The sequence below is a fragment of the Nematolebias whitei genome, chromosome 16 (assembly GCF_014905685.2).
Source record: "Nematolebias whitei isolate Nwh7 chromosome 16, NemWhi1, whole genome shotgun sequence".
Lineage (NCBI taxonomy): Eukaryota > Metazoa > Chordata > Actinopteri > Cyprinodontiformes > Rivulidae > Nematolebias > Nematolebias whitei.
In genome coordinates, this window is record NC_056513.1 from 14,813,109 (window position 1) to 14,837,950 (window position 24,842).

The 24,842-nt window shown below is 39.5% G+C and overlaps 1 protein-coding gene across 1 annotated transcript; it reads left to right on the forward strand.

Moving 5' to 3' along the window:
* Positions 1–1,098: 1,098 nt before the first annotated feature.
* On the forward strand, positions 1,099–24,246 carry arfip1 (ADP-ribosylation factor interacting protein 1 (arfaptin 1)). The gene is made up of 9 exons (XM_037690293.1): positions 1,099–1,338; positions 6,354–6,694; positions 14,460–14,576; positions 16,470–16,578; positions 19,641–19,753; positions 20,037–20,258; positions 21,987–22,144; positions 23,812–23,986; positions 24,091–24,246. Exons 2-9 carry the CDS (start codon positions 6,356–6,358, stop codon positions 24,244–24,246), a joined length of 1,389 nt encoding a protein of 462 aa, XP_037546221.1. The 5' UTR covers positions 1,099–1,338; positions 6,354–6,355.
* Positions 24,247–24,842: the final 596 nt, after the last annotated feature.

The window sequence follows — 24,842 nt, forward strand, 5'->3', positions numbered from 1 at the left end:
AAACTGTGGAGATATAATCTCTCCTGAAAACTCTCATTAAGACTCTGGCAGCAGCAAAGTTCATGCTCAATAATCCAGGTAAAAATTCAACAATGTTCAGTCAGGTCATCTGAATGGTTTCTGTTTTTTTTTTTTTGTTTGTTTGTTTTTTTGCTGTGATGTTTTGTCCTTCATCCAAAAGACTTCATCAACCCGAGGAGCTACACACAAACCGAGTCCCACAAGCAGCTCGCTCACATAGTGGAAAAAAACAAACTATTTGCTGGTAATAATATGGTTTCTGGGACCCGCCCTCTCCCCAGTTAACTCCTCTGAGGCAGCCATGTCCAAGTGGTTTAAAACATCAAAGTTCATGCTCAATAATCCAGGTGAAAATCCAACAATGTTCTGTCAGATCATCATCATCCTTTGGATGAAGGACGAAACGTCTCAGCAAAAAAAAAAAAAAAAAAGAAACAGTCCAGATGACCTGACTGACCATTGCTGGACTATGGCAGCAGCATTTTGGATCACTTTTTAAAGAAAGTTTTGGACACCTGGATAACAAACCATTGCAATAGTCCAGCCTAGATGTGATAAATTCATTCATTCATTCTTGCAACCTTTATTTAGACAGGTTAATCCCACTGAGCCTTGGAGACTCATTTACAAGAGAGACCTGGTTCCTTAACAAAGAGTGATGACAACAGTGGATAACAACTACAACAATAATAGTCACCAAAAAGGCATACAAATCTATTTTTTTTTACATATCAAAACAAAATAGCAACCAAAAGGACAATCAAAAGGAAAAGTAGCGAGGAGAAAAAAACAGCTAGATTATAAGGCGGTGTGGTAAACTAAAAACAGGAACATGTCTGCATTGGTTTCAGACAGGAATTTAGCAGATGTTTAAAGCCAAGGTCAAGAGCTTGGTTTAATAACCAAAATCTGTGCAAAAAAGCTGTCTCATTCCAGAACAGCAGGTGGCAGTAAAGAACCAAAAAGTAGTTTCTCAACCACAAATTATTTTAGTAAAAGAAAAAGCTGACCAACTGCAAGCATTGCGTTTGAACAGCAGGGGGCGCGCGCGCACTCTAAAAGACGAAGTTTGCCTCGCTAGATTTTACAGATAAGCTTAAGGCAACACTGTAACTCTTTCCGGGGTCCAAACGTCACGTCTGGTGTGGTCAGACGGCGTTCAGGACTACTGATAACAACTCGGTGGTGTATCTATGCAACGTTTGCATCACCAGCACTCGCGGCAGTATCTTTCCAGAAAACGTCAAGGGTGGCGCAGCGGCACGGCAGAGGATTTAGTTACCGCAGCGGCTAATAGTTAGCCACATCCGCACTTGGGTAATGACCTCATCGTTCTCTTGTAGCGTTGAATTACTCATGTGACACTTTCATCGGTGGATTTTTAGACTAGAAGTCTTATTTTGGTTGGCTGCCGGTGTTGTAAAGTGTGTAAGCTAAACGTAAACGACTGACGGAGTGAGGCGTTCAGGAGCAAACAGGAGCAAACAAAGTGAATAGTTTCGTTCCAACTTAAGATGCGGCTTGGCGGTTGCTTAGCCGTGCATTTAACTCAAATTCTGTGCACGAAAGCAGCTTTAAACAGCATTATTTATCACTTCTAGACGCCTTCTTTGTAAGTCACGTGACCTAATTGCTGCAACAGGTGAGTCGTTCAACCTGACGGCTTTTCCGGGATGTGAGTTTACATAGAAGGGAATGAGAAATGTTCACACGTTACTAGTAATATACAACACAAATGTGTGTACACACAATAAAAGTCAGTCACGTTTTCTTGCTGATGGTTGAGTCCTGGACATTGACACAAATGCAAAGTTATAACTACCATTTACTCCAAACCATGCTGAAACCCAAGATTTCTCTGTAAACATGCAGATTAGCTAAAGACTCTAACAGAGCAAAGTAGACAAAAATATACTTACATTTATTAATCACATAGTGATTTCATGTTATGTTTGTGAGCACAAAGGGTTAAAGCCTTCTTTGTGTATTTACTCATTGTCAACTTCCCTTTTACTTTTACAAGCTTAGTATTCATCTGTTATCATGTTGGGAGCAAAAACTGTGTATAGATATGGTTGGAGGTAACTGGGGTGTTTAAAGTTAGATCAGAAAGGGTGAGCCTAAGACTTGACCATAATAGAGGTTTGATTTCATGTGAAAGTATTGGAACTAAAGTCAAGAAGTTGGTGCTGAACTTGAACACACCACCAGTATACTGTATACACACAGTCATGGAGCACATTTTGACCTTAGGTTCTACAAAGGTCTTTGTTATTTTCTTTTAGTCCTAATTTTACACAGATTGTAGTTTATCTATGCAGAGCTTTTTTCACTGATTAGCATATCGGTGGGGATGTTTTTTGTGCTTTCAATGTTTTACAGCAGTTCCAGAATCGCACCGCTCAATGTGGCTGCATGTTGGAGTAGCTCTGAGATTTTGCTTTTGAAAACTTTAATTACTCTTTTTTTTCTGGATGTAAATAGAGATTTTCGAATGATTACTTCCTCTGGTATCAGATGCTGTGCTGCTGGAAGGATTTTTACTGAAACTGTTTTACTTTTGGACATTTGTTATGATGCGTAACCATGACAACATTGTGGTTTTCTACTATTGGGAGCTGCTGATTAACATCTCAAAAGCTCAAATAATACCTCAACTACAGCCCCAAATCCCAAAGGAGTTGAAAAGGAGGTGCCATGGATGCATTTCCGTCTACCTGGAGGCAGTGCTCGAGTGTCTGACCGCCGAGATCTTGGAGGTGGCAAGAAACGTGGCTCATGACAGTGGGAGGACCCCTGAAACCGGCAGTTAAGTCCGCTGTGGGACGGACTGCTTCAAGGGATCCTTTCTGCCCACAACCATCAGCATCTATAACGACTCTAATGAAACCAAGATGAGCTACAATTTCCCTTTGGGATTAATAAAGTATTTTTGAATTGAATTGAATTGTTCTAGAATCGCGCCGCTCAAGGTGGCTGCATGTTGGAGCAGCTCTGTTACTTTCATTCTGAGATTTTGCGTTTGGAAACTTTAATTCCTCTTTTGTTGGATGTAAATCACATTTTTTTGGATGATTGTTTCCTCTGGTATCAAATGCTGTGCAGCTGGAAGGATTTTTACTGAAACTTTTTAAGTTTTGGACATTTGTTATGATGCGTAACCATGGCAACAAGGCAGTTTTCTACAACCAACAGCTGATTTACATCTCAAAAGCTCAAATAATATCTCAGCTACAGCCCCAAATCTCAAATGAGTTGAAAAGGATGTTCTGTGGACGCATGCCCATCTACCTGCTGGCTGTGCTCGAGTGCCTGACCACAGAGATCCTGGAACTAGCAGGAAACACGGCTCATGACAGCGGAAGGACAGGATTGTACCTTGGCACCTACAGTTGGCTGTCTGCAGCGACGAGGAGCTCGGCAGACTGCTGGGAGGAGTGGCCATCGCTCTGGGAGGAGTTCTGCCCGGCATTGGGGCGGTCCAACAGCCCGGAGGAACCGAGAGGCCAGCCGAGTCTGGGTGGACAGATCGGACGGCATCTGCAGCCAGTTTCTTAGGATCCACTGTGGGATGGACCTTTACAAGAGATCCTTCCTGTCTACAGCCATCAGTATCAATAACATCTTTTAATGAAATGAGGATAACGAGTTACAACAACAAATAATTTCCCTTTGGGATTAATAAAGTTTTTTTGAATTGAATTGAAAAGCTGACTTTCTTATTTGAGGTTGGCCACGTTACACACCAAGGACGGACTGAAAACTGGGTTCTTCTTTTATGCAGTTTTATGAAGTGAATATAGGTGACCGCTCCTATCAACATAGAACTGTCTCGGATTATTCCCGAGAGCAACTGTGTTGCTTTACAGGGATAAGTTAACCCAAATTATAGCCAAACGGAGCGTTGGGATGTCCTCTGTAGGGGTTCAGAGTTCCTTTCTACAGAGGGCAGCCATCTTTTCTATAGTCGTTCCCATTTTGTATAAAAGGAAGTACTTGGAATGTTTTGCATGGATGTGTCTAGGTTTTTGTACTATCCATCTCCATGTACTTTTTTTTGCCAAAGTGTCCCATGTCTATATTACTTTAAAGGGATATTTCCAATATTTTGTAGGAAGGGTTCTATATGAAGGTTGTGTAATTAATCTGTTTACTCATTGTAGACAGCTATAGGCTGTGGTAGCTCAGTGGTCAGTGCTGCGGTCTTGTAGTCTTGAGGTTGTGGGTTCGAGCCCAGGTTGCTTCAGGAAGGGTATCCGACAGAAAACATTAGCCAAATCTTTCATGCAAGTTTGCTTTCTGTGATGACACTTGCAAAAGTTACAAAAGAAAGAAACCTGCTGTAGATAGCACTTTGAACCACCCCAGTTTAAACTAATATTTTTATTTGGCCACGTTGACAATCTGACTGCTAGTCCAAGTGGGCTGAAGACCCTAGTGGTCTGCTGCTAACTTAAAATGAGTACAAGCTCTAAAATATTGTACAATTCAGGCAAATTTTATTTTTTAAACTTTATATCACCAGCAATTTTGCATTTCATGGTTGTACTGTAGTTTTAGAATGTCATGGGTACGGTAGTCCCTCACTTATCGCGGAGTTACGTTCCAGACGCTAGGTGAAAATCAGCTAAATAGGGATGTTATATTTATTTTAGTATTTATATATATTTTAAGGCTTTATAAACCCTTCCCACCCACTTGCAATGTTCTTAACAATGTTCCAAACTCTAAACGCTCTAAAAGTGCATAGCGAAAGAGAGCAGATAGACTGATGTTATGGTTACTGAGCCAATCGGCATCTGGGATTCAGGGCGGACTGGCCATCGGGAGCATCGGGACATTTCCTGGTGACCTGGCCTGCTCAATGATCAGCAAGAGGCTGGACTAAAGGCTCAGTTCAGGTAGGGCTTGATTATTTTAAATAAACAATCCATGCCGCTCACTCTGTTATCCGCCTCAACGCTACTGCTCAGAGAGCTTCAGTGAGGCAGATACCTGAATGAGCGGCATGGATTGTTTATGTAAAATAATCGAGCGTGACCCGAACCAAGCCTTTGGTCCAGCCCCATGGCAATCATTGAGCGGGTCAGGCCATCGGAAAATGTCCCGGTGCTCCCCATGGCCAGTCTGCCCCTCAGCACAATGCTCTGCTTGGTCACCTTCCATCAATCAGCCAACCGTGTGTCGTGCACAATCTTACATTAAAAACACGTGAAAGAGCGAGTCCACAAAAGTGGAACTGCGAAGTAGCGAGGGTCTACTGTATTTGGAAGCACAGATGATGTTCAGCAGTGGCTAGCTGTAGCACTTCCAGTGCAGGCTGACAGCATATCATATTTTTTAGCAGATTTACCGTATAATGCAAAACTGATACAGGTTCAAAGGTTTGTAAAATGGCCTTCACATGAACTACTATGAAATGTCTGAGTTTGGATTTATTTTAACCAGTTCACTTTGGTTTTGGTCCCTCTTGGACCAGCCATTAGCTCATCATAAATAAACCTTTTTTTTTTTGTCTTCTTGTTTTTTCCAAACTAGCTGTCTGCTAGGAATGGGCAGTGATTGTTGAATATTTGAAATCAAATTAAAATGTGCAAAATAAAAGACCAAAGGCTGTCATCAAAAACATTTTTTAAAATAACTCTGGCACCTGTTAGTGACACTGCCAAGTTGTTTCTGGTGCTTTTCCAGTTGGTGTGCATTTTACAAAACCACCCTTCTGAAGAAGATAAAAAAACAAACAAAAAAAAACTGAGCTGCCCAGCCTCTTTCAGCCTTCGTAGTTTTATTTTGAAAGGATTACAAAGTGGACACTATGGTCATGGGTGAGCTCAGCTTTTCTGGCAGAATTTGTGCATCTCCCTCCAAGTTGGTATATGAAAAGGAAAAAATATCCAGATCCCTGGCGTCTGTGTACGTAAAACCTCCGTTTTATTATCAGCTGCAGAACTTTGTGCGAGTAAACTTTATTCCACCGCAAGTCGAAAGTTAAAGAAAAATCAAATAATTGCCAATTCAAGGAGTTCTTTCTTTATTGTTCACAATCATTCAATGGAACCTCACTTTAAATGCTCTGAACTGAACCTTTACAGTGTTAGTATTTGTTACATCTTTAGTCCTAAAAGGGGAAAATGGGCTGATGTTTCTTTCTGTAGATATTTGAATGTTTCAGGATTTGTAACATGCACCATAAACAAAGTTGACCTTAAGTTTCATTCCTCTCTAGTCTACAGTATATACGATCTGTTTCTGTACAAGCACAAACGCAAGACGGTGAGAAGTCAGGAAGGCTTGTAGAACCTTTTCATACTATCCTGTCTGTCTTGTTTCAGGTATGTCTGATATTAGCCTTGAGGCTGAGTCGGGGACGACCTCAGCCGAGGACCCTCAGCAGGATTGTGAGGAGGCTGATAAAGCAAAAGAGAGTTTAAGTGGGGATCTGACTCCAGAGAGTGTAGACAGTAGCAGAGATGCAGAGGACAGAGAGGACGTACTGTACGACATTGACATTAACAGTGACGAAGACCGTGCAGGATCTCCTGAGAAGGATGTTCAGGGTGAGGGTAGTCAGAGTGTCAGTGCAGTCTCTGGCAGCGTAGGCAAGGAGGCAAAACACCGCGTTGAATCGTCCGAAACGCCGGAGGGAACTGGAAAATCTCGCTCCGAAACAAAGGTGATGTTTACCTTCAAGTTGAAAAATCAACGCCTTGCTCTGCGCTTTGCTCTTTTCGCCTTTTTCCCCCCCGTTTTGCTGGGGTGGTGGCGGTTTCTTTTCTGTATAATCAACGCATTGGGTTGAATTTGATGATCCGAAAAAAACATGCAAACCTGAGCTAGAGTGTGACGTTTGTGTCTGTCTCTGTTGGTTGTGTTTCTTCAGATTCGGTATGCTTTGCTGCAACTCATAGAAAACCTGATCTTGGTGGGTGGCCTTGTGCTAATTAGCGTGTTGCTCTGTGATTTGCCTCATGTGCTGGTTTTTTTTTTTTTTTTGCAAAGGTAATGAAGGCTCCTTTTTAGATGTCATCTCTTTCTCTAGCTCATTGCTAAGTGATTGATGCATTTATCTCTGCTGTTTATTACTGTGTAACATTTAAGCATTGTGCTATATCACAAAGTGTCATTTGATGTCATCTCTACCATATGTAAGTATTCACTTCTTTACAAGTTTTATAATGTTAATTTGAAACATTTCTCTGTATGATTATTTTGCGTACAGCTCCTAACTTTTGTTTTTAGAGTCACATGGCTGGCTACGAGTTTTGGACTCCTGACTGGAAAAATGTTGGCAGTCCCACATTTCTCGTGCTTCTGGAATGTACAGTTCTTCAGAGAGTTTATCCACGTTCTGCTTCACATTTATTGCCTGCAGTGTATAGAAAAATCATTAGAATCATCATTTGAGCTATGTTTTTTAGTATATTTTTTTATGTTGTGCAGCATGATTGAAAATCATGGTTTTCCACAGAGGTGGACAGGCAGCTCATTGTTATCATCCATCTCTCCCACATCATGCTGGCTTGTATCCAGGATACTAAACTGTGCATTCACAAACTACCTTGTCTGTTCGCATGCCTGATTAATTCCGAGCCACTTAGCTATTGTGTTCGTGCTCCAGTAGGTTAGCACTGTTCAACAAGTTGTTCTGCTCATTGTTTGCAGATGGTGAGTGTGATCGGTTTGGCTCTGAGATCTGATTATGATCTGCTGATGGTTGTCTCAGTCTTCTCCTTGTTAGGTGTTGCACTACACAATAATTTAGACGTAAATAAGCTTTAGTTTGACACGGGTGTCATGTTTTACAGCACGTTTTTTTTTGGACAGACCGGCCCATCAAGACCTGTTTTGTTTCCAGTATGTTGTCAGGGAGGCAGATCTTTGTGTTTCTATCAGCCTTCATGAGGGTGTCCTATGGCCCTAAAGTATTCATGTCTGTCACACGACACACTGGTAAACCTGCAGGCCAGGTCTTTGATAAACATGTGAACGTAGAGCCATGTTACCATACTTGCTTGTATTATCATTCAGATCCTGTATTCATAATGGCGGTACGGTGGCGCAGTTGGTAGAGCCTGTTGCCTCTCAGTGAGAAGGTCGCCAGTTCAAATCTCAGCCTTTCTGGGTGGAGTTTGCATGTTCTCTCCATGCATGTGTGGGTTTTCTTTGTGTACTCCGGTTTCCTCCCACAGATCAAAAACATGCATGTTAGGCTGATTGGTAACTCTAAATTGTCTCTAGGTGTGAGTGAGAGTGAATGGTTGGTTGTTCGTCTCATTTGTCTCTGTGTCCCTGTGATGGACTTGAGACATGTCCAGGGTGTCCCCCGCCTCTCGCACAGTGACTGCTGGACATGGGCGCCAGCAACCCCCGTGACCAGAACAGGAAGAAGTGGGTAAAGATAATGGATGGATGGATGCATTTATAATTGGCGGTTCATTGGACCTTTAAAGCCACATTAACCAATCACTAATTTCAGGCACTAAATTTAAACTTCTGTTTACATTGTTGGACAAACGTTGATCAAAGCAAAATGTAAAGATATTTTCCAAAGTTCAGATTGTCATTATAGTTGCCCCATCCTGTTGGCGTTTTCGTAGAACTGCAGCTGAAGAAGCTCTAAGTTTGACGTGTACAGCAGATGTTATGTAGTCCTGAATTAAGAACTTGTATCAGAACACCTTTTATTACAAACATATTGATGTGTTTTTCCTCACAGCTCATTTTCTTCAGAAACATGTTCCCTATTTTTGAGTCATTTGAGATATTTTTCCTTTCTGCTACTCGTGGTGATGGTTTGTTCTCCTGGCACTGCCTTTTGCGTCCCTAGAATTTTTTTGTTGCCTTCATATCAAGTCATACTTTGCTAGATTCCATTTTCCCCTTAGTTTTCCCTTGATTATAAACTTGTATGTTTTTGGGCTAGTTACTGTATCTTTTTGAAATATCTTCAAGCTTTAAGACTTAATGAGTCAGCTTCACTATACACATAGTAAGTTTCACACCAAATGTTTTTTTTTATCTTTAACATTGAAACTTGGCTGAAGGGTAGCCACGTTTCAGTATGCAGGTAATATATTTGGTAAATCAGACAGGTCCACACTACTAGGCCTGTCATGACAACACATTTTGCTGGGTGATTGTCTATTATTGCGATAAACAATAATATTGTTTGAAATTTGACAATACATGATTACTAATTATTGTTAAATTTAAGAAAAAATGTTGGTTAATTTTTGTGTGTAGTACAGTTTTTTGACCACCGGATGGCAGTATAAGACTGTTTGAACTGAAGGATGAATAGTGAGGGAGCGAGCAGCGTCTCTTTAAGAAAAATGGGAGGGAGGCCCCTTGACGTGACATGTGCTGTCTCTCGTTCCTATTTTTCGGTTCTCAAAATGGCGGACGCTCGTTGCGGTTTGAGCTCTTTAGCATAGCATTTTTCACACATAGCTTTAAATAAAAAATCGGTAAACAAGTTCTCAGCTTCTTTTTGCAGAGAAAAACAACTTGTTTTAGATGAAGGCACAGGTTTCAACCGTGAGTTTTGGAGCTTCGAAAAGACGGAGGTTTTTTTCCCCGAGGTCGGCCTGTTAGCTTAGCTCGTAGCTTAGCTTCTCAGCTTAGCTGCTTTTAACGATCCAAAAATGCAATTTTAGACGGTTAAAATGGATTTTAAAGAGAAAGGGAGGGGTCAGTGAAGAGCACTGGAGTTGAGCCTTTTGTCATCCAGTGTCTTCAGAAAGAGAGAGACACGAAGAAACGATAAAGCCGATAAATGAAAATGAGGTAGATGATTTTTATTTATCATGCGATTAATTGATTTGTTGTTTATTCCGACAGGTCTGCACACTACCACAAATACTTGCACCAAATTTAGGAGACATTGACAAAAATGCTAAAGTACAATGTTATGTTGGGATGAGAGAAAGGAGAGGGAAAAAACCAGTATGATCACGCTCTATTATTTCGATGTTCAACAGTCACTTATTGCATGTGTGTGGCTGCGGTCACTTGGTGGACAGTGCTGTGGTCTTCTAATCCTGAGGTTGCGGGTTCGAGCCCAGGTTGCATCAGGAAGGGCATCTGGCGTAAAACAATTGCCACTTCTTTCATGCGAGTTCGCCCCTAAAGAAGGGAGCAGCTGAAAGAAACTTACTATCACTTATTGCATGTCTTCCAAAACCATGTAGTACTACTTAAAACTAAAACTTTGTTCATTTTTTTTAGCATTTTGTAAGTAAAAGCAAATTAAAAGCAATACAGTAGTCCCTCGTTTATTGCGGTGGATCCGTACCCTGAAGCCCCGCGATAAATGAAAAACTGCGACGTAGGAATTGTAGTACAAGTAGTAAGTAGTAGTTTATTTTAGTATAAAGACATTTTAAACCCTTCCCATACTTTTGCAATATTCTAAACAATGTTTCTAAACTAAATGCTCTAAAAGGGCACAATGTCATGATTTCAGCTCCCTGCCTTCGCTGCTCTCAGCCACCTGCAAGCGCTCTTGGCCACGCCCACTTCTATGCTCCGCATGGAGTTCAGCTGATCAGCTGCAGCAGTAAGGGCTGCACAAAGGTGCAGCAGGTGCTAAATAATTCAAAATAATTTATTTTAAATAAAAATTCTATGCCCATCGTGTGGTTCATCCATCAATCAGCCACTTGTGTGTCATGTCCAGTCTTATTTTGAAAAACTGCGATAGAGCGAGTTCACGATAAACAAATGGCAAAGTTTCGAGGGACTACTACTGTATTGCATATACATATGAAATTAGCTACTCATGTAATGTGACACATGCAGAAATGCTTTTTTTTACTTGATCAAAATGTTCTCATTGGCGTTTCTTAGGCCAAAAATATTTACTTTTTGTCACTAAATGTACTATCAAAGTCTCCATTTTTGCTGTACTTTTTCTGAGCTGATTGCTTGTAGCTGATGAGGAAACGCTCCACTGAGAGATGACCAGTTTTAATTCTTTTGGCAATTAAATTATATTTTTTGGTGGTGTATTTATTTCTATAGTTTTGTGTTTAAAATATTTTACATATTTAACTTATTTATTTGTGTGTCAGTTTTAAAGCCGACACTGCTGATGTTTTTCGGGTCACATCCTACCTACTTCTCTAAGAAGTCACCATTTAGGTCTGTGGGTTTGACACTGGTGTTTGTTGGTAATATTTCATTGGGTCATAAATTGGTTTGAAGTTTGGTAACTGGTGGACGCACCAAATAGCAGAAGTAAAGATGCTTCCTGTAACACGGCACAGTAAAAGTTACTAATAGAATTTCATGAATAAGCTTTCCATTTCGCTCTGGAAAGTGGAAGCACTCAGACCGTTTACAAGACCAGGATCCTCTTACCTGCTGATCAAGTAGCCATTTGCATTATTTAGACATTGTAAGTAAATAAATAATAAAAAATTCAGATTTACTACCAAAAAAGTCACTGTTTCTTTTTGTTGCTTCAGCTTTAGCTGGGCCTCGGGAAGTAGCACACAGATTAGGTCAATGTCCCAGTTTCAAGGTCCACAGTGATTAAGTCATAAAATTACTCTGGAACCAGCACAACCCTGTCATCATCCTCCAGCTACAGGCAACCAGTTTATCGCAGCATAATATGAAACTTGTGCAGCCACAGTCTGTCTCCACCTCATGTCATGCTGAGAGCCAGCATGCAGATGTTCAGCAGTGAACTCGCCATTTTCCACACACATTCACTTCATACACAAGTGCCGTGCGGTTGCCAGTGAAACGGCGGTAAAGCTGACATTTGTGCAGTTCAGCTGATGGGAACTATTTTTATCATTCACTGACGAAGCAGGTACAGACAATGGAGCAAAACTAAACAAAATGGAGGCAGCTCCACATGTGATCACACCTGGTTATCTGCTGAGCAATATTCCAACAAGAAAGAGGTTTGTGCCAGTGTGGTGAATTTTTTTCACCTCGTTCATTATATTAGATTATTTAGCCTGAAGTGGTGTCGATTCTTCCACGTGTTCCATCTTGCAAGTCTTCAACACATTCTTCATATTTGGTTTTCTTGAGCTTTTGATGGACACCCCACAGGACTTTTTGAGCATATCCACCTTATTCCTCCTAGCCCCCGTGCTGCCTTGCACAAATTATGGGCGCGGCTTCTGGCGCGAACAAGAACCGGCGCTTGTTTATGTTCGAACAGTACGAGCTAATGTAGTTTCTCCAAACATTATGGATTTAATTTAAACATGATGCACCGATCCACATTTTTTCACTTCCTGTCCTGTCCCGATACCTAAATCTGGATATTTGTCGATACAGATACTATTCCAATATCGTTCCAATATCATCATCGTTATTGATTTTATATGAGGCTGTAGTAAACTGCTCTCTACAGGCAAGTACGATTTGTGCATGCATGTCCAAAAAGGCAACTTGAGGTACGAGTAAGGTCAGAAAAGGAAGTCAGAAAAACCTGGAAATTGTGTTAACAGGTAAAATCCAATGCTGAAAACAACGATGCAACTGTAAGGGTTTCAGATTGACTGTCAGTATTTATTAAATCCAAGACAGGGTCAACTTCTGTAACAACTATCCTTCTCCAAACAAAATACAAACGATTATTTGGATTAATCATACCGCTTCTTGCTGCAGATGAGGGATGGACGACGACCTGAAGAAGCAGTTGCAGATTACATCTACTAGCATATTTAGCTACATTAACTTGGTTTCTTCAAACAGTGAAGCGATGAACAACCTAAAAAGCTCTGAGGTGTATTAGTATCTACACAGTAATAAAGTCAAGTCACGTTTTGTTAAAAGAGGTGGGAAACAATCTTATTTACATTAAAGCATACAGAGCCCAACCAAAGTCTTGAGTTTGGGTTAATTGCAGAGAAAATCGTAATACTGAAGATCAACAAATACTATAATGCTGTGACCTCCATAAACTTGAAATCACACCTGATATTCTCGTCACATTGTTTTCAATCCTTCTGAGGATCCGGCGTCTCTTCTCCGGTGGTTTATTGTAGTCCAGCCACAAAGTAGGATTTCCTCTGTAGGCCGTTTGTCCACAAAGAATGAGCTCACACACAGCATTCTGGGTGGTCTCTTCAAGTTCACATTTTTCAGCCACATTCGTCTTAATTCCTCATCTGTATGTAGGAGATGGAAACTATACCGCTTTTCACAGGAATATTTTTTTTTTGTATTGGGTTTGTGTTCAAAACTCTGTTGTTGTAGCCACTGATTTAGTTTTGTCCGGTTGTTCGTGCAGCCGTGAACACAGCAGGTACCCGAACTCTGCACGGCTATTTTAGTAAACTTAACGGTTGTTAAATAAATGTGAACAAAACAAAAACAGTGTTTTTTTCTGCTAAACTGAATGCACTTTCAAATGAACCGCGGTCCGTGCTCTGCTACCATGGTTAGCCAATGCTAACTGCTACTTCCTGTCTGACAGGAAGTTGTACCCATAATCTTTTATACAGTAGAGGCCCCTGGAATAAGATGGATAGGTTTTAATAGTCCACATGACTTGGTATACTCTGTTGGACCTCACTGACAATGCATTAAAAAAACTTGTAGAACAAAACAATTTATGTGCTTGGTTGTGCTCTGAATGTATTTTTTTTAAACAAAATAGGATATTAAGTAATTCACTTGCTGTTATAAAGGTTTTAACAGGATTTTTTTCCTATACATTTTCAGTCAGTTGTTGTAGAGTTAAGAGGTTTGGTTTGTGTGTTTCAACATTTTAATAGTTTCCAAACTCAATCACAAAAAAGGCCAGTGTTAATAAATGACGTATGGGCCAAGAAGACGTCATGTCATTGTAAACTTAAAGCCTTGCTAAGAAACACCCAAGTTAAATGGCTACCACATGTTTATTCAGGCAGTTGCCATGGAGCTGCGCAATATGTAAAACTCATGCGGGAACAAATTTCTTTAAACCTTCTTTACCCACAAATGTGACGTGCACTGCACTCCAACGAAAAAAATTATTGTATGAAAACCAGTATTTGTCATTCTCTTGGTACTCTGGTAATTACACACAAACTATGTTGTAAAATAATGTGTACGATGAAAATTGTTGCATAAAATCTTGGTTAACGTTCAGATCGTTCAAAGTAACTTTCTTAAAGCTGCTCCTCAAGTCTAGAAACACACACAAAAAAAAAAAAATGTAGGCGTGAAGATGGACAGACCGGCTTGTAGTTATTAACAGTTTGAATGACATTTTTAGACATTATGATTAACTGCTATATTCTGGTGAACATCTGATATTGTCGTAATGTTTTGTGTTGAATATAGCTGTCTTTTGAATACAATGTTTTATTGTTAAAATCAAATTTTAGGTCTATATTTGTCACTACATAAGTGTCCACAAGATGGCAGCCTACTACTCTTTTTTATCCCAAAACATCCATCCTGAATTTTCTGCCTGCTTCATTTAGCCCTCCTTGCTGCAGGAAAGCACAATGGCTGAAGACTCCCACAGAAGCTCAGCAGCTGAGATCCCAGTCACCAGCAATGGAGACCTGGATCAGAGCCCGGACAAAGTACTCCAGAGGGTAAGGGCTTCATCAGAGGCTTTAGAGAACATGTCTCTAAACGGTTTTTAAGTCATTGAAAAGTTAAACCTACTATTTGTTTGTAATATTCTCCCATATCTTTCTGTTGAAAGATGGTGACATTTATTTGAAATATATTTCATTGTTTTTTTTTTCTCTCCCAAGATCAACTTAAAACAGAAATTTGCAGCAGAATTGTTGCATAAAGTTGGTATTCTGAACTGAGTTTATTATAGAGGGCTTCCAATTAAAATTCACAAAGGTCCACAGAACATGTACCATAGTTAGAATATGAAATTAATTGACAAAATGTTGGTTATTATAAAGACAAATTGGAACATAAAGTAGAGAAACTGCATTTCCTGCTAAAATGTAGTGTGCATGCTTATTGCTGAAGAACTTGGTGAAAAACAGCTGAAATTAGCTAAAACATGCTGAAATGTAGGTGAAATGGAAGAACAACCCTAAGTAAGCAGATAAAAGCAGAAAGAACACATATTTTCTGAATTTGGTTTAAATAAGCAGAAATGAGCACAAAAATGAGTAAACTAGCTAAAAACGCTGAAATTAGCAAGAAGTAGCTGAAAAGTAGCTGAAACGCCAGAAAGAATCTTAATTACCAGAAGGAAGTGGAGAGAGCACAATTGTGCCCAGTTAGGTTGAAAGAAGCAGAAATTAGCACAAAAAAGTGGAAATTATCTGAAAAAGTAGAAATTTGCACACAAAAACCAGCTGAATAGTAGCTGAAAAAGCTGAAAGAAGCTTAAATTGTCGGAAGCAAGTGGAGAGAGCATTTTTTGCTGAATTAGGCTGGAAAAGGTTGAAATGAGTGCAAAAAATGTGGAGTTAGCTGAAAAAGCCAACATTAGCATAAAACAGCCAAATGGTAGCTGAAATAGCAGAAATAGCTTAAACTTACAGAAATAAGCTGAAAGGAGCATAACAAACTGAAATTAGCAGAAAGAAGTTAGAAGCGTGGAAATGTTGTAGTTAGCAGAATAAAGCAGAAAGGTACACAAAACAGCTGAATAAACAGCTGAAATTAGCTGAAAGTAGCTGAATTCTGTTTTTAATTTACAGAAGGAAGCTGAAAGAAGCTGAACCAGACCAAAATGTCAAACGAGCAGTAAACGGTTGAAAACGGGTCTAAAGATCTGAAGGATGTAAAATGAGGTCAATTCATTTTCTATGAGGCAAAAAGTGGCAGAAAAGGCTAAATATTTCAAAAAGCTAAAGTTGCACCAATACCAAAAGTCATAGCAGGAAAGAGCTGAAGGTTTTTATTTTTATGATTTTTTTGAAATGGCACAAAAAATGTGAAACGAGAAAGATGCCAAAAAACGTACAGAATAGATAAAGTAGTTATAATAATAATAATAATAATAATAATAATAATAATAATAATAATAATAAATATAAACAGGATCACAATAGTGTGAATATAATAAGCATAATAAGCATTCACACGTTTATCTCCTCTGTCCCTCCCAACCTTCATGGTCTTATTTTTTTTTAGCTTGTACCTCTGCGATCTGGTAGCCTATAGCCTATAGGACTGAAACTGGGCACCCATTACTGTAAATGCCAGCATAGCTGTGCCACTTAAAATTAATTTCTGTAAATGCTAGAAAGGGGTGTGCAGTGAAGTTATTGTCAGTCCAGTTTGCTTTACACTCGAGCCGTGGCAGTTAAGATGCTGCAGCCACAAATATTTGTGAAAATTTCAAAGGTTTGTTACAGAAACTGAGTTATTTTAGTCACCGGGGTAATTTAACCTCATCAAACTATAACTGGTGCATCCCTTTTACACAGGTGGAGTGTTTAGCTGAGGAAGAGTGTGTGTATTTATTTTTTCCAATGTGACTGTTTCTACGCAATGTTTCTCTTTTGTAGGACTCCTACCCCAGTAACCCAGGAGCCCTAAACCTCTCAGATTCTGGCGTCACCTCCAGCAACTTCACTCCAAAAGTAGAGGGCATAATTGAATCAGGACCTTACAAAGGTACCGCTTTTTATTTTTGTATTAATCTCTGAACAGTGAAAGACAGACATTTAAATTTGTACATGTGTAAGTTCATTAGGTTTTAATGAGTTTCCTCTGATCTCCTGTTTAGAACCCCTCCCTTTCCCTTTCATCATCCAAATGCAAATAAAAATCTCCCATTAGAACCGAGAGCTGTTGCAGCCTGCTCACTTCAGTGTTGCCATGGCTGTTTTCCGTGTTGTTCTCTCTGGTTGAGGAAAGCCTTTAATTTTAACATGTTCAGCCTGGAACATTAGAACTACTATAATAGTGGAAAAACACATGCACGTGTTGAGTTTACACGAATGGGAACGTCCCCCTTTTTTACTTTCATAGAATTAGGCTGCTGTACTAATAAATCATAGCTTTGAATATCTCCCAGGATCAGCCAGCGTGCCCACGTCTCCTGTGACACCCGTAGCTCCCAGCTCCGCTGTTGCTCTTTGCCTGGCACGCTCCTCCAGCGATAGTCAGGCTGAGAAAGGTACCTGGGGCGGTGGTGTATGAACCAGACGTCACTAAACCACAAAGTCAACAACAATCTATTGATCTACTGTTTGCTTTTGTGTTCATCATCTGCTTCTTGCACCTACAGGCTGTGCCTCAATCATAACCGTGCATCTTTTTTGGTCTCTCTTTTTTTTGTGTGTGTTCTCCAAACCTTTGTTTTGTACAAGTATTGGCTGACAGATGTACAGTAGTCCCTCGATATTTCACGGTTAGATTTTTGTAGACTCACTCTTTCGTGGGTTTTCAATGAAAGATTATACACGACACACAATTGGCTGACTGGAAGGCGACCAACCAGAGTATTGTGTTGAGGGGCGGACTGGCCATTGGGAGCAATAGGACATTTCCCGGTGGCCTGGCCCACGCAGGGATCGCCGAGGGGCCTTCTCCTTTCTCTTTCTGAGGCTGTCTGTCACTGCAGAGCAGAGAGACACACGCAACCTGTTCTGTGAGTCTTTGAGGCTCTGTGACTTCTGTTTAAATAAAAGTTGAATGAATTTGTCTCTGCTCTTCTGTGACAGACAGCCTCAGAAAGAGAAAGGAGGGGGCGGGACGGTGTCTGTCTTTCCCCATTGCTACTGGCCATCGGAAGCACCGGGAAATGTCTTGGTGGCCTGGCCTGCTCAGCTTCTCTCTTTTTTTAAAAACTGATTTACTCTTATTTTTCCACCTTAGCATTTTCTCTAATATTCTACATTTGCTCATCTGATCTGTTCATCCCTGCTCCCTGAGCAGTAGCAATGGGGAAAGACAGACCCCACCCGCCCCCTCCTTTCTCTTTCTGGGGCTGTCTGTCACAACTGAGTGGAGACAGAGCGGAGACATAGCAGGTTGCGTGCGTGTCTCTGCTCTGCTGTGACAGACAGCTTCAGAAAGAGAAAGGAGGGGGCAGGGTTGGGGGTCTGTCTTTACCAATCGCTACTGGCTGTTTGGAGCACCAGGAAATGTTCCAGTACTCCCAATAATTTGTAATTATTGTCAAATTTAAGAAGAAATGTTTGTTATTTTGAGTGTAGTAACTTTTTTCGACCACTGGATGGTAGTATAAGACTGTTTGAACCGAAGGATGGATGGTGAGGGAGCGAGCAGCGTGTCTCTTTAAGAAAAATGGGAGGGAAGCCCCTTGACGTGACATGGGCTGTCTCTCTGGTTCTCAAAATGGCGGACACTTGGCGTGGTTTGAGCTCTTTAGCATAGCATTTTTCTCACAAAGCTTTTAATAATAAATCAGTTCTCAGCATCCAACATTTTTCTGTCAGGTCATCTGGACAGTTTCTTTTTTTTGGTGCTGAAACATGTCGCCTTTGATCGGGAAGGCTTCATCAGTCTAGGAAACACACAATACAAAACTGATTCTTCCTCCAACAGCTTAGTCCAAAGTGGAACGTTTCAGCACAAAAAAAGAAACTGTCCAGATGACCTGACTGAAAAATGTTGGATTGTATACCTGGATTATTGAGCATGGACTTTGAAGTTCTCAGCTTCTTTTTGCAGAGAAAAACAACTTTTTAGACGAAGGCACGGGTTTCAACTGTGAATTTTGGAGCTTCGACAAGACAGAGGTTTTTTCCCGATGTCTGCCTGTTAGCTTAGCTCATAGCTTAGCTTCTCAGTTTGGCTGCTTTTAACGATCCAAAAACGCGATTTTGGACGGTTAAAATGGATTTTAAAGAGAAAAAGAGGGGTCCGTGAAGAGCACCGGAGTTTAACTTTTTGTCATCCATTGTCTTCACTAGAAAGAGAGAGACACGAAGAAACGATAAAGCCGATAAATGAAAATGAGGTTGTTGATTTTCATTCATCATGCGATTAATCGATTTATTGTTTATGGCGACAGGCCTACTGCAGACAAAATGCTCTGCTGTTTGCACCATTTGCTTATGAAAAGAAAATGTACTAAAACATCCATGGCTCTTAGTAGTTGATTAAAAAGGGAACCTGCTTGCTTTGAAAGCAACAAAAATTGACCATAAACAGAAAAAGTTATGAACCTGGACAGGTAAACAGTAGAATGATATTCATTAAAAAGCTCCATAAACAATTAAATTGGCCATTTATTCCTTCATAGAATTAATTAATTTAAGCATGTTTTACATAAACACATTTTTCAAATTTGTATTGAATATATTTATGGAAAAAAGTGAAGATATCAATTATTGCCGCTCCATTAAATAGTGTAAGGTGATCTTTTAAACTCTGTTAAAGCATGCCTTTTAACATTCTCCTACTTTAAATTAAAATACACCTGTCATCATCGTAACAGGTCTCTCTTGTAAATGTCTTCGAGGCTCAATGGGAACTAACCTGTATAAACAAATGTGTAATAATCCCCTGACTTTGACTATCCACTTTGTAAAAGTTTTATTTGGTTTAAAAATTCTGAATATCATCCTATTTTAAATGTTAGTGTCTTGTGCTGACAGTTATCACAGTTTAAAAAATATTACTGATTTGTACTTTGAGACTATATTTTTTTCCACACTCTTTAATAATTCAATCACTTGCTGACGGAATAACCTTTATTTGTGCAGGAACAGTTAAAGCTCAGCCAGCGAGCGGAGCAGTGGTCCTTTCTGATGACTTAAAGAACCCAGCCATGGAAAAACTGGACCTTGTGAGAAAGTGGAGCATCAACACGTATAAAGTAAACCTGCTGTCCTTGATTTAATTATTTTATTTTTTTATATTGGCCCTCTACCTTCGTCTTCTTCCCTCAGTTTTATTATTCCTCTTTCTTCTTTTACTTACACAACAACAAATGTGTTGTTTTTTTGGTTATAACTTTTTTCTTTTGTCTTCACTTTGTTCCCTCATGTTGCTTCTTTTCCATTACTCACCACAGTCAAAACCCCCATCAGTTAATATTCTTATTTAAATTCTAACCAGTGAGAGTGTACATGTGTTTGTAAGCCTGCTGTCCTCCGCAGTGTACCAGACAGATCCTGTCCGAGAAGCTGGGCCGGGGCTCGAGGACCGTTGACCCAGAGCTGGAGGCACAAATTGAACAGCTCCGTGAGAACAAGAGGAAGTACCAAAGTGTGATCAAGTTGGCTCAAACGCTGGCCAATCAGCTGTCTCTGATAATGCAGACTCAGAGGCAGCTGGGTGATGCCTTCGCCGACCTCAGTCTGAAGTCGCCAGAACTCCACGTGAGTCTAAAGTTTCAGGACCAGTGAAGCTGATTAGGTTTTCTGTGATACAAAGCAAAACAATACAGTGTTATTGTGATATTTAATTTGACCTCTATTACAATTTTTTTTTCTCTTGTCAAAAATAAGTTAAAATCTACTGAGCAAAATTCCGGTGAACTTTAAGGGATCTTACTGGGCTGTGACTCAGAATTGCTGGAAAATGGGTGAATATTTAATTTCAGTCTGAATGAATTGAATGTGTGTGTGTCTGTTTTGAGCAGCAAGTTGTTGAAAATCGTAGCATATCTTCATGTGAGCAGCTTCAAAAGCTGTGCACATTTTTTGCCCACATTTGTCACATATCTGTCTCGCCCAGCTTTGTATGCATTTTAGCAGCTGCCGCCACTTGAGTAAACGTTTGAAATGAAGTTTGATTTGGACCCGTTTTAAACTCATCATCTGTGTAGGCTTTAGACATGAACTTGTAGGGCTGTTTCCTCTGTTTGTTTTGTTTGTTTGTCAGATTCAAGGTTCAATGTGACTTTTTGTTATTTGCATCACATGTGGTGCATGAGGTGGTATGAAATTGTGTACTCAAGGTCCCAGTTGCACCCAAAAATAGCAATAATATAAAGTATATTAAAAAACTATACAAGGATCTAAGGTATGTGCTAAACTAAAACAACAAAACTGAACATGAGCCTGTTGTTAGCAGGTGGTATGAATATAGCAGCTTATGGGTAAGAAATCAGCAGCACAGGTAAAGTGTCAAAGCTCCAATATGTCAAACTCAAGGACTGCGGGCCAAATCTGGTTCCCCCAAGATGATCATTTAAATGTAAAATATTGTATCTCTTCTCATTTTTTCTTTAAAAAACCCTGATGAATACATCATTTAGTATAGACTTCTCTTGCCAGCTGGCTAATGTTGAAGCCAGAAAGACGGTTGGATCATTGTCATTATTGATTCTGATGTGGAAAGAGCAACAGATTGTCAAATGAGACAGATCAAACTCTTGTTGATGAACCTGCAACCAAGAAAAGATATCTGGTATCTGACTCGAGTTAACGTATCAGCTGAAAGTGGCTCGGACATAGTTTTTAAAATTTGGCTCCTTTTGGTAACAGAGTTCCACACCTCTAGCTCCACTTAATGCTCTTCAACTTCCTGCCTGAGGGGAGCGGGGCAAAAAGTGTGTGCGCTGGGTGAGTGGGGTCCTTCATGACGCAGGCGGCTCTCTTCCTGCATCTGGAGGTGTAGATGTCTGATGGTGGGGAGGCTGACTCCATCAGACTTCTGTGCAGCCTGCACCACCCCTGTGCAGGTGTCAAAATGTAGCTATTCTTCAACTCGACAAGTTGGAGATGCCTGAAACGAAATTAAGAAGGGTTTGAGAAGCCAGAAATGACTATTTTGACAAAATAAAATAAATTCTGCAGCTCATACAATGATTTTGAGAACCCTCGCAAATGTTTTTAGACCTTTTAAAACTCCCTCACAAATGCCGTTTGCCGTCTGGTCGCCAGCAGTTGCAACATAAACACATGATTGAATTACGAGGTTTAGTTTAAATCAGGATGACTTTGAAATGATAACCTTCACTGGTCTTAATGGAAAACTCATACACTCAGTGCACTGGTTGTAATACTAAAGTATCATCACTCTGTGTAAAAGTTTTAAACTTAAAAAGTTTGATAAATTCTGTTTTCACTATACGATTCACTTTCAATAATTGTTTTCTTCAGGAGGAGTTTGGTTACAACGCCGAGACCCAAAAACTTTTGTCCAAAAATGGAGAGACCCTGCTGGCTGCCATCAACTTCTTCATCTCTAGTGTTGACACGCTTGTGGACAAAACCATCGAAGACACCATGCTTAACATTAAACAGTATGAAGCTGCAAGGTAGTGTTTACTAAATCCATAATTTATGCCAAGGTTAAAATGAACGTGACTACAAAAGGAATCTTTTATTGTGTGAATGTTTATGAAGCATTCACACTATTGTGATCCATTTTTTCTTCCGTACATCTTTTGGCACGATTCTCGTCCCGCAGTTTTCAAACTACTTCAAGAAATATATCAAAACGTTCAGCTCTTTCAGGACAATCCTGCTTTGACTTTTGGTATTGGTGCAACTTTAGATTTTTTGAATATTTAGCCTTTTCTGCCATTTTTTTCTCATAGAAAATGAATTGAGCTCATTTTACATCCTTCAAATCTTTAGATCTGTTTACAACCTTTTACTGCTCCTTTCACATTTTGTTATGGTTCGGCTTCTTTCGGATTCGTTGTGCAAACTTCAACATTTTTTCAGATATATTTTCAGCTAATTTCAGCTGATTTTTTTTCAGCTGTTTTATGCTCCTTTCAGATTCTTTCTACTAACTTCAACATTTTCGTGCTTCTAACTTCTTTCTGGTAATTTCAGCTTTTTATGCTCCTTTCAGATTCTTTCTGCAAGTTTCAGCTTTTTCTACTATTTCAGCCACTATTTAGCTGTTTTATGCAAATTTTAGCTTTTTTTCAGCTAATTCCACATTTTTGCACTCATTTAAACTTATTTTAGCCTAATTCAGCAAAAATGTGCTCTCCACTTCCTTCTAGTAATTTAGGCTTTTTTTTGCGTTTTAAGCTACTTTTAAGCTTTTTTTGCCCATCTCGTTTTTTTTCCAGATAATTTCCACTTTTTTGTGCTAATTTCTGCTTCTTTCAGCGTAATGGGGCAAACACATTTTTTCTGCTTTCTTCCACCAATTTAAGCTTGTTTTACTTTTTCCAGTTAGCTTTTTAGCATTTTTAAACTAATTAAGCTGTTTTCAAATAATTTTCACTTTTTTATGCTCATTTCTGCATCTTTCAGCCTAATAACTTCTTTCTACTAATTTCAACTTATGCTCCTTTCATCTTATTTTTGCTAGTTTCAGTTATTTCAGCTACTGTTTAGCTGTTTATGCTAATTTTAGCTTTTTCAACTAATTCCACATTTTTTAGCAAATTTCAGCTCCTTTCTTTCTGGCAGTTAAAGTATCTGTCTACATTTTCAGCAACTTTCAGCAATTTTTTTTTTATTTCAGCCTTTTTTAGCTGATTTCCTAATTTTTATGCTCATTTCTGCTTATTTAAACCTAATTCAGCAAATATGTGTTCTTTCTGCTTTCTTCTGCTAATTTAGGCTAGTTCTTCCATTTCAGGTGCATTTCAGCATGTTTTTAGCTCATTTCAGCTGTTTTTCTGCAAGTTCTTCAGAAATAAGCATACACAAATTTGCAATTTTTCTACGTTAGAAACTACCAATACTTAATATCTTGAGTCAACTACATTGTTGTTAAACATGAATATTTTTTAATTAACAATTAGGTTTTCAAATCTTATCTGTGTTTGTTTTTCATGTTTAACATATTTACATTTTCTGATGTTGTAAGCAAAATATTCAAATAATTATACTTCTGATGTTGTAGTTTTTTTCTATTTGATACATCACTGTGTCTGTTCCAACACATAACAAAGTGCCTACACGCACGCGCACACACTAATTTATATGATATAACTGAACACTAAATCAATTCCAGGGTGGAGTATGATGCATACCGTACTGACTTGGAGGAGCTGAATCTGGGGCCACGTGATGAAAACAGCATGCCGAAGATCCAGCAGTCCGAGCAGCAGTTCCAGGTCCACCGTGAGAAGTACGAACGGATGAGAAATGATGTGTCAGTAAAGCTGAAGTTCCTGGAGGAGAACAAGGTCGTTCAACCGCTCGTTCTTCGTTGTACATCATAGATTTATTCATTTTTCTTTTATCCTCTCTGAAACAGTGTGGTATTCGTATTTTACTTTGCTCCTAACAGGTGAAGGTGTTGCATAACCAGCTCATCCTGTTCCACAACGCCATAGCTGCGTATTATGCTGGGAACCAGCAGCAGTTGGAACAGACACTCAAGCAGTTCCACATCAAGTTGAAAACGCCAGGTGTGGACAGTCCCTCTTGGCTGGAAAACCACTAAACACTCCTTTATTATTATTATTATTATTTTTTTTTTTTGAGACAAAGTTGGCTCAGTTTGACATGAAGTGTTGGATGCTACAAAAACTACAGAAACCTCCTTTGCCTTTTTTTTCTGCACCGTCATCGCTTTTCAAACTTTCAAAACTAAATTTTCTAACAAAATGCACAGGAAAAAAAAGTTTTTGTTTTTCTTATAGTTATTTATCTCAAGAGATGAAAGACGCCTTTCTGCTGTTTTTCAGATCTTTTGAACACATTTTGAAACTCTAAATGGCCTTTTGTATTGCAGCAAACGAATGTTGTCTTTATATCACAGCAGACATGTTGGGGGGTGTTACGGCAGCTGCTAGATCAAAGTAACAGCCGTCTTATCTTCTCAGTCTTCATTTCTATCAGCTGACTGAGACTAATGGATTTTTTAAAATAATCTAGTTGTTTTCTTTACAAATTCTAAATGAATGTAACACCTGTTGTAAGATAGGGAAAAAAGTTGCCTTCAGACATTTGAATCTCACCCATTGGTCACGATTTATTTCCACAAACTGTGACTACAATGGTAGTTTGATATTTAAGGGGTGTTTTTTTTTTTTCTTG

Coding starts and splice junctions, on each gene's coding strand:
- arfip1 (XM_037690293.1), top strand. CDS start 6,356: ATGTCTGATATTAGCCTTGAGGCTGAGTCGGGGACGACCTCAGCCGAG. Junction 22,145..23,811: donor AAACAGTATGAAGCTGCAAG/GTAGTGTTTACT, acceptor AATCAATTCCAG/GGTGGAGTATGATGCATACC. Junction 23,987..24,090: donor AGTTCCTGGAGGAGAACAAG/GTCGTTCAACCG, acceptor TGCTCCTAACAG/GTGAAGGTGTTGCATAACCA.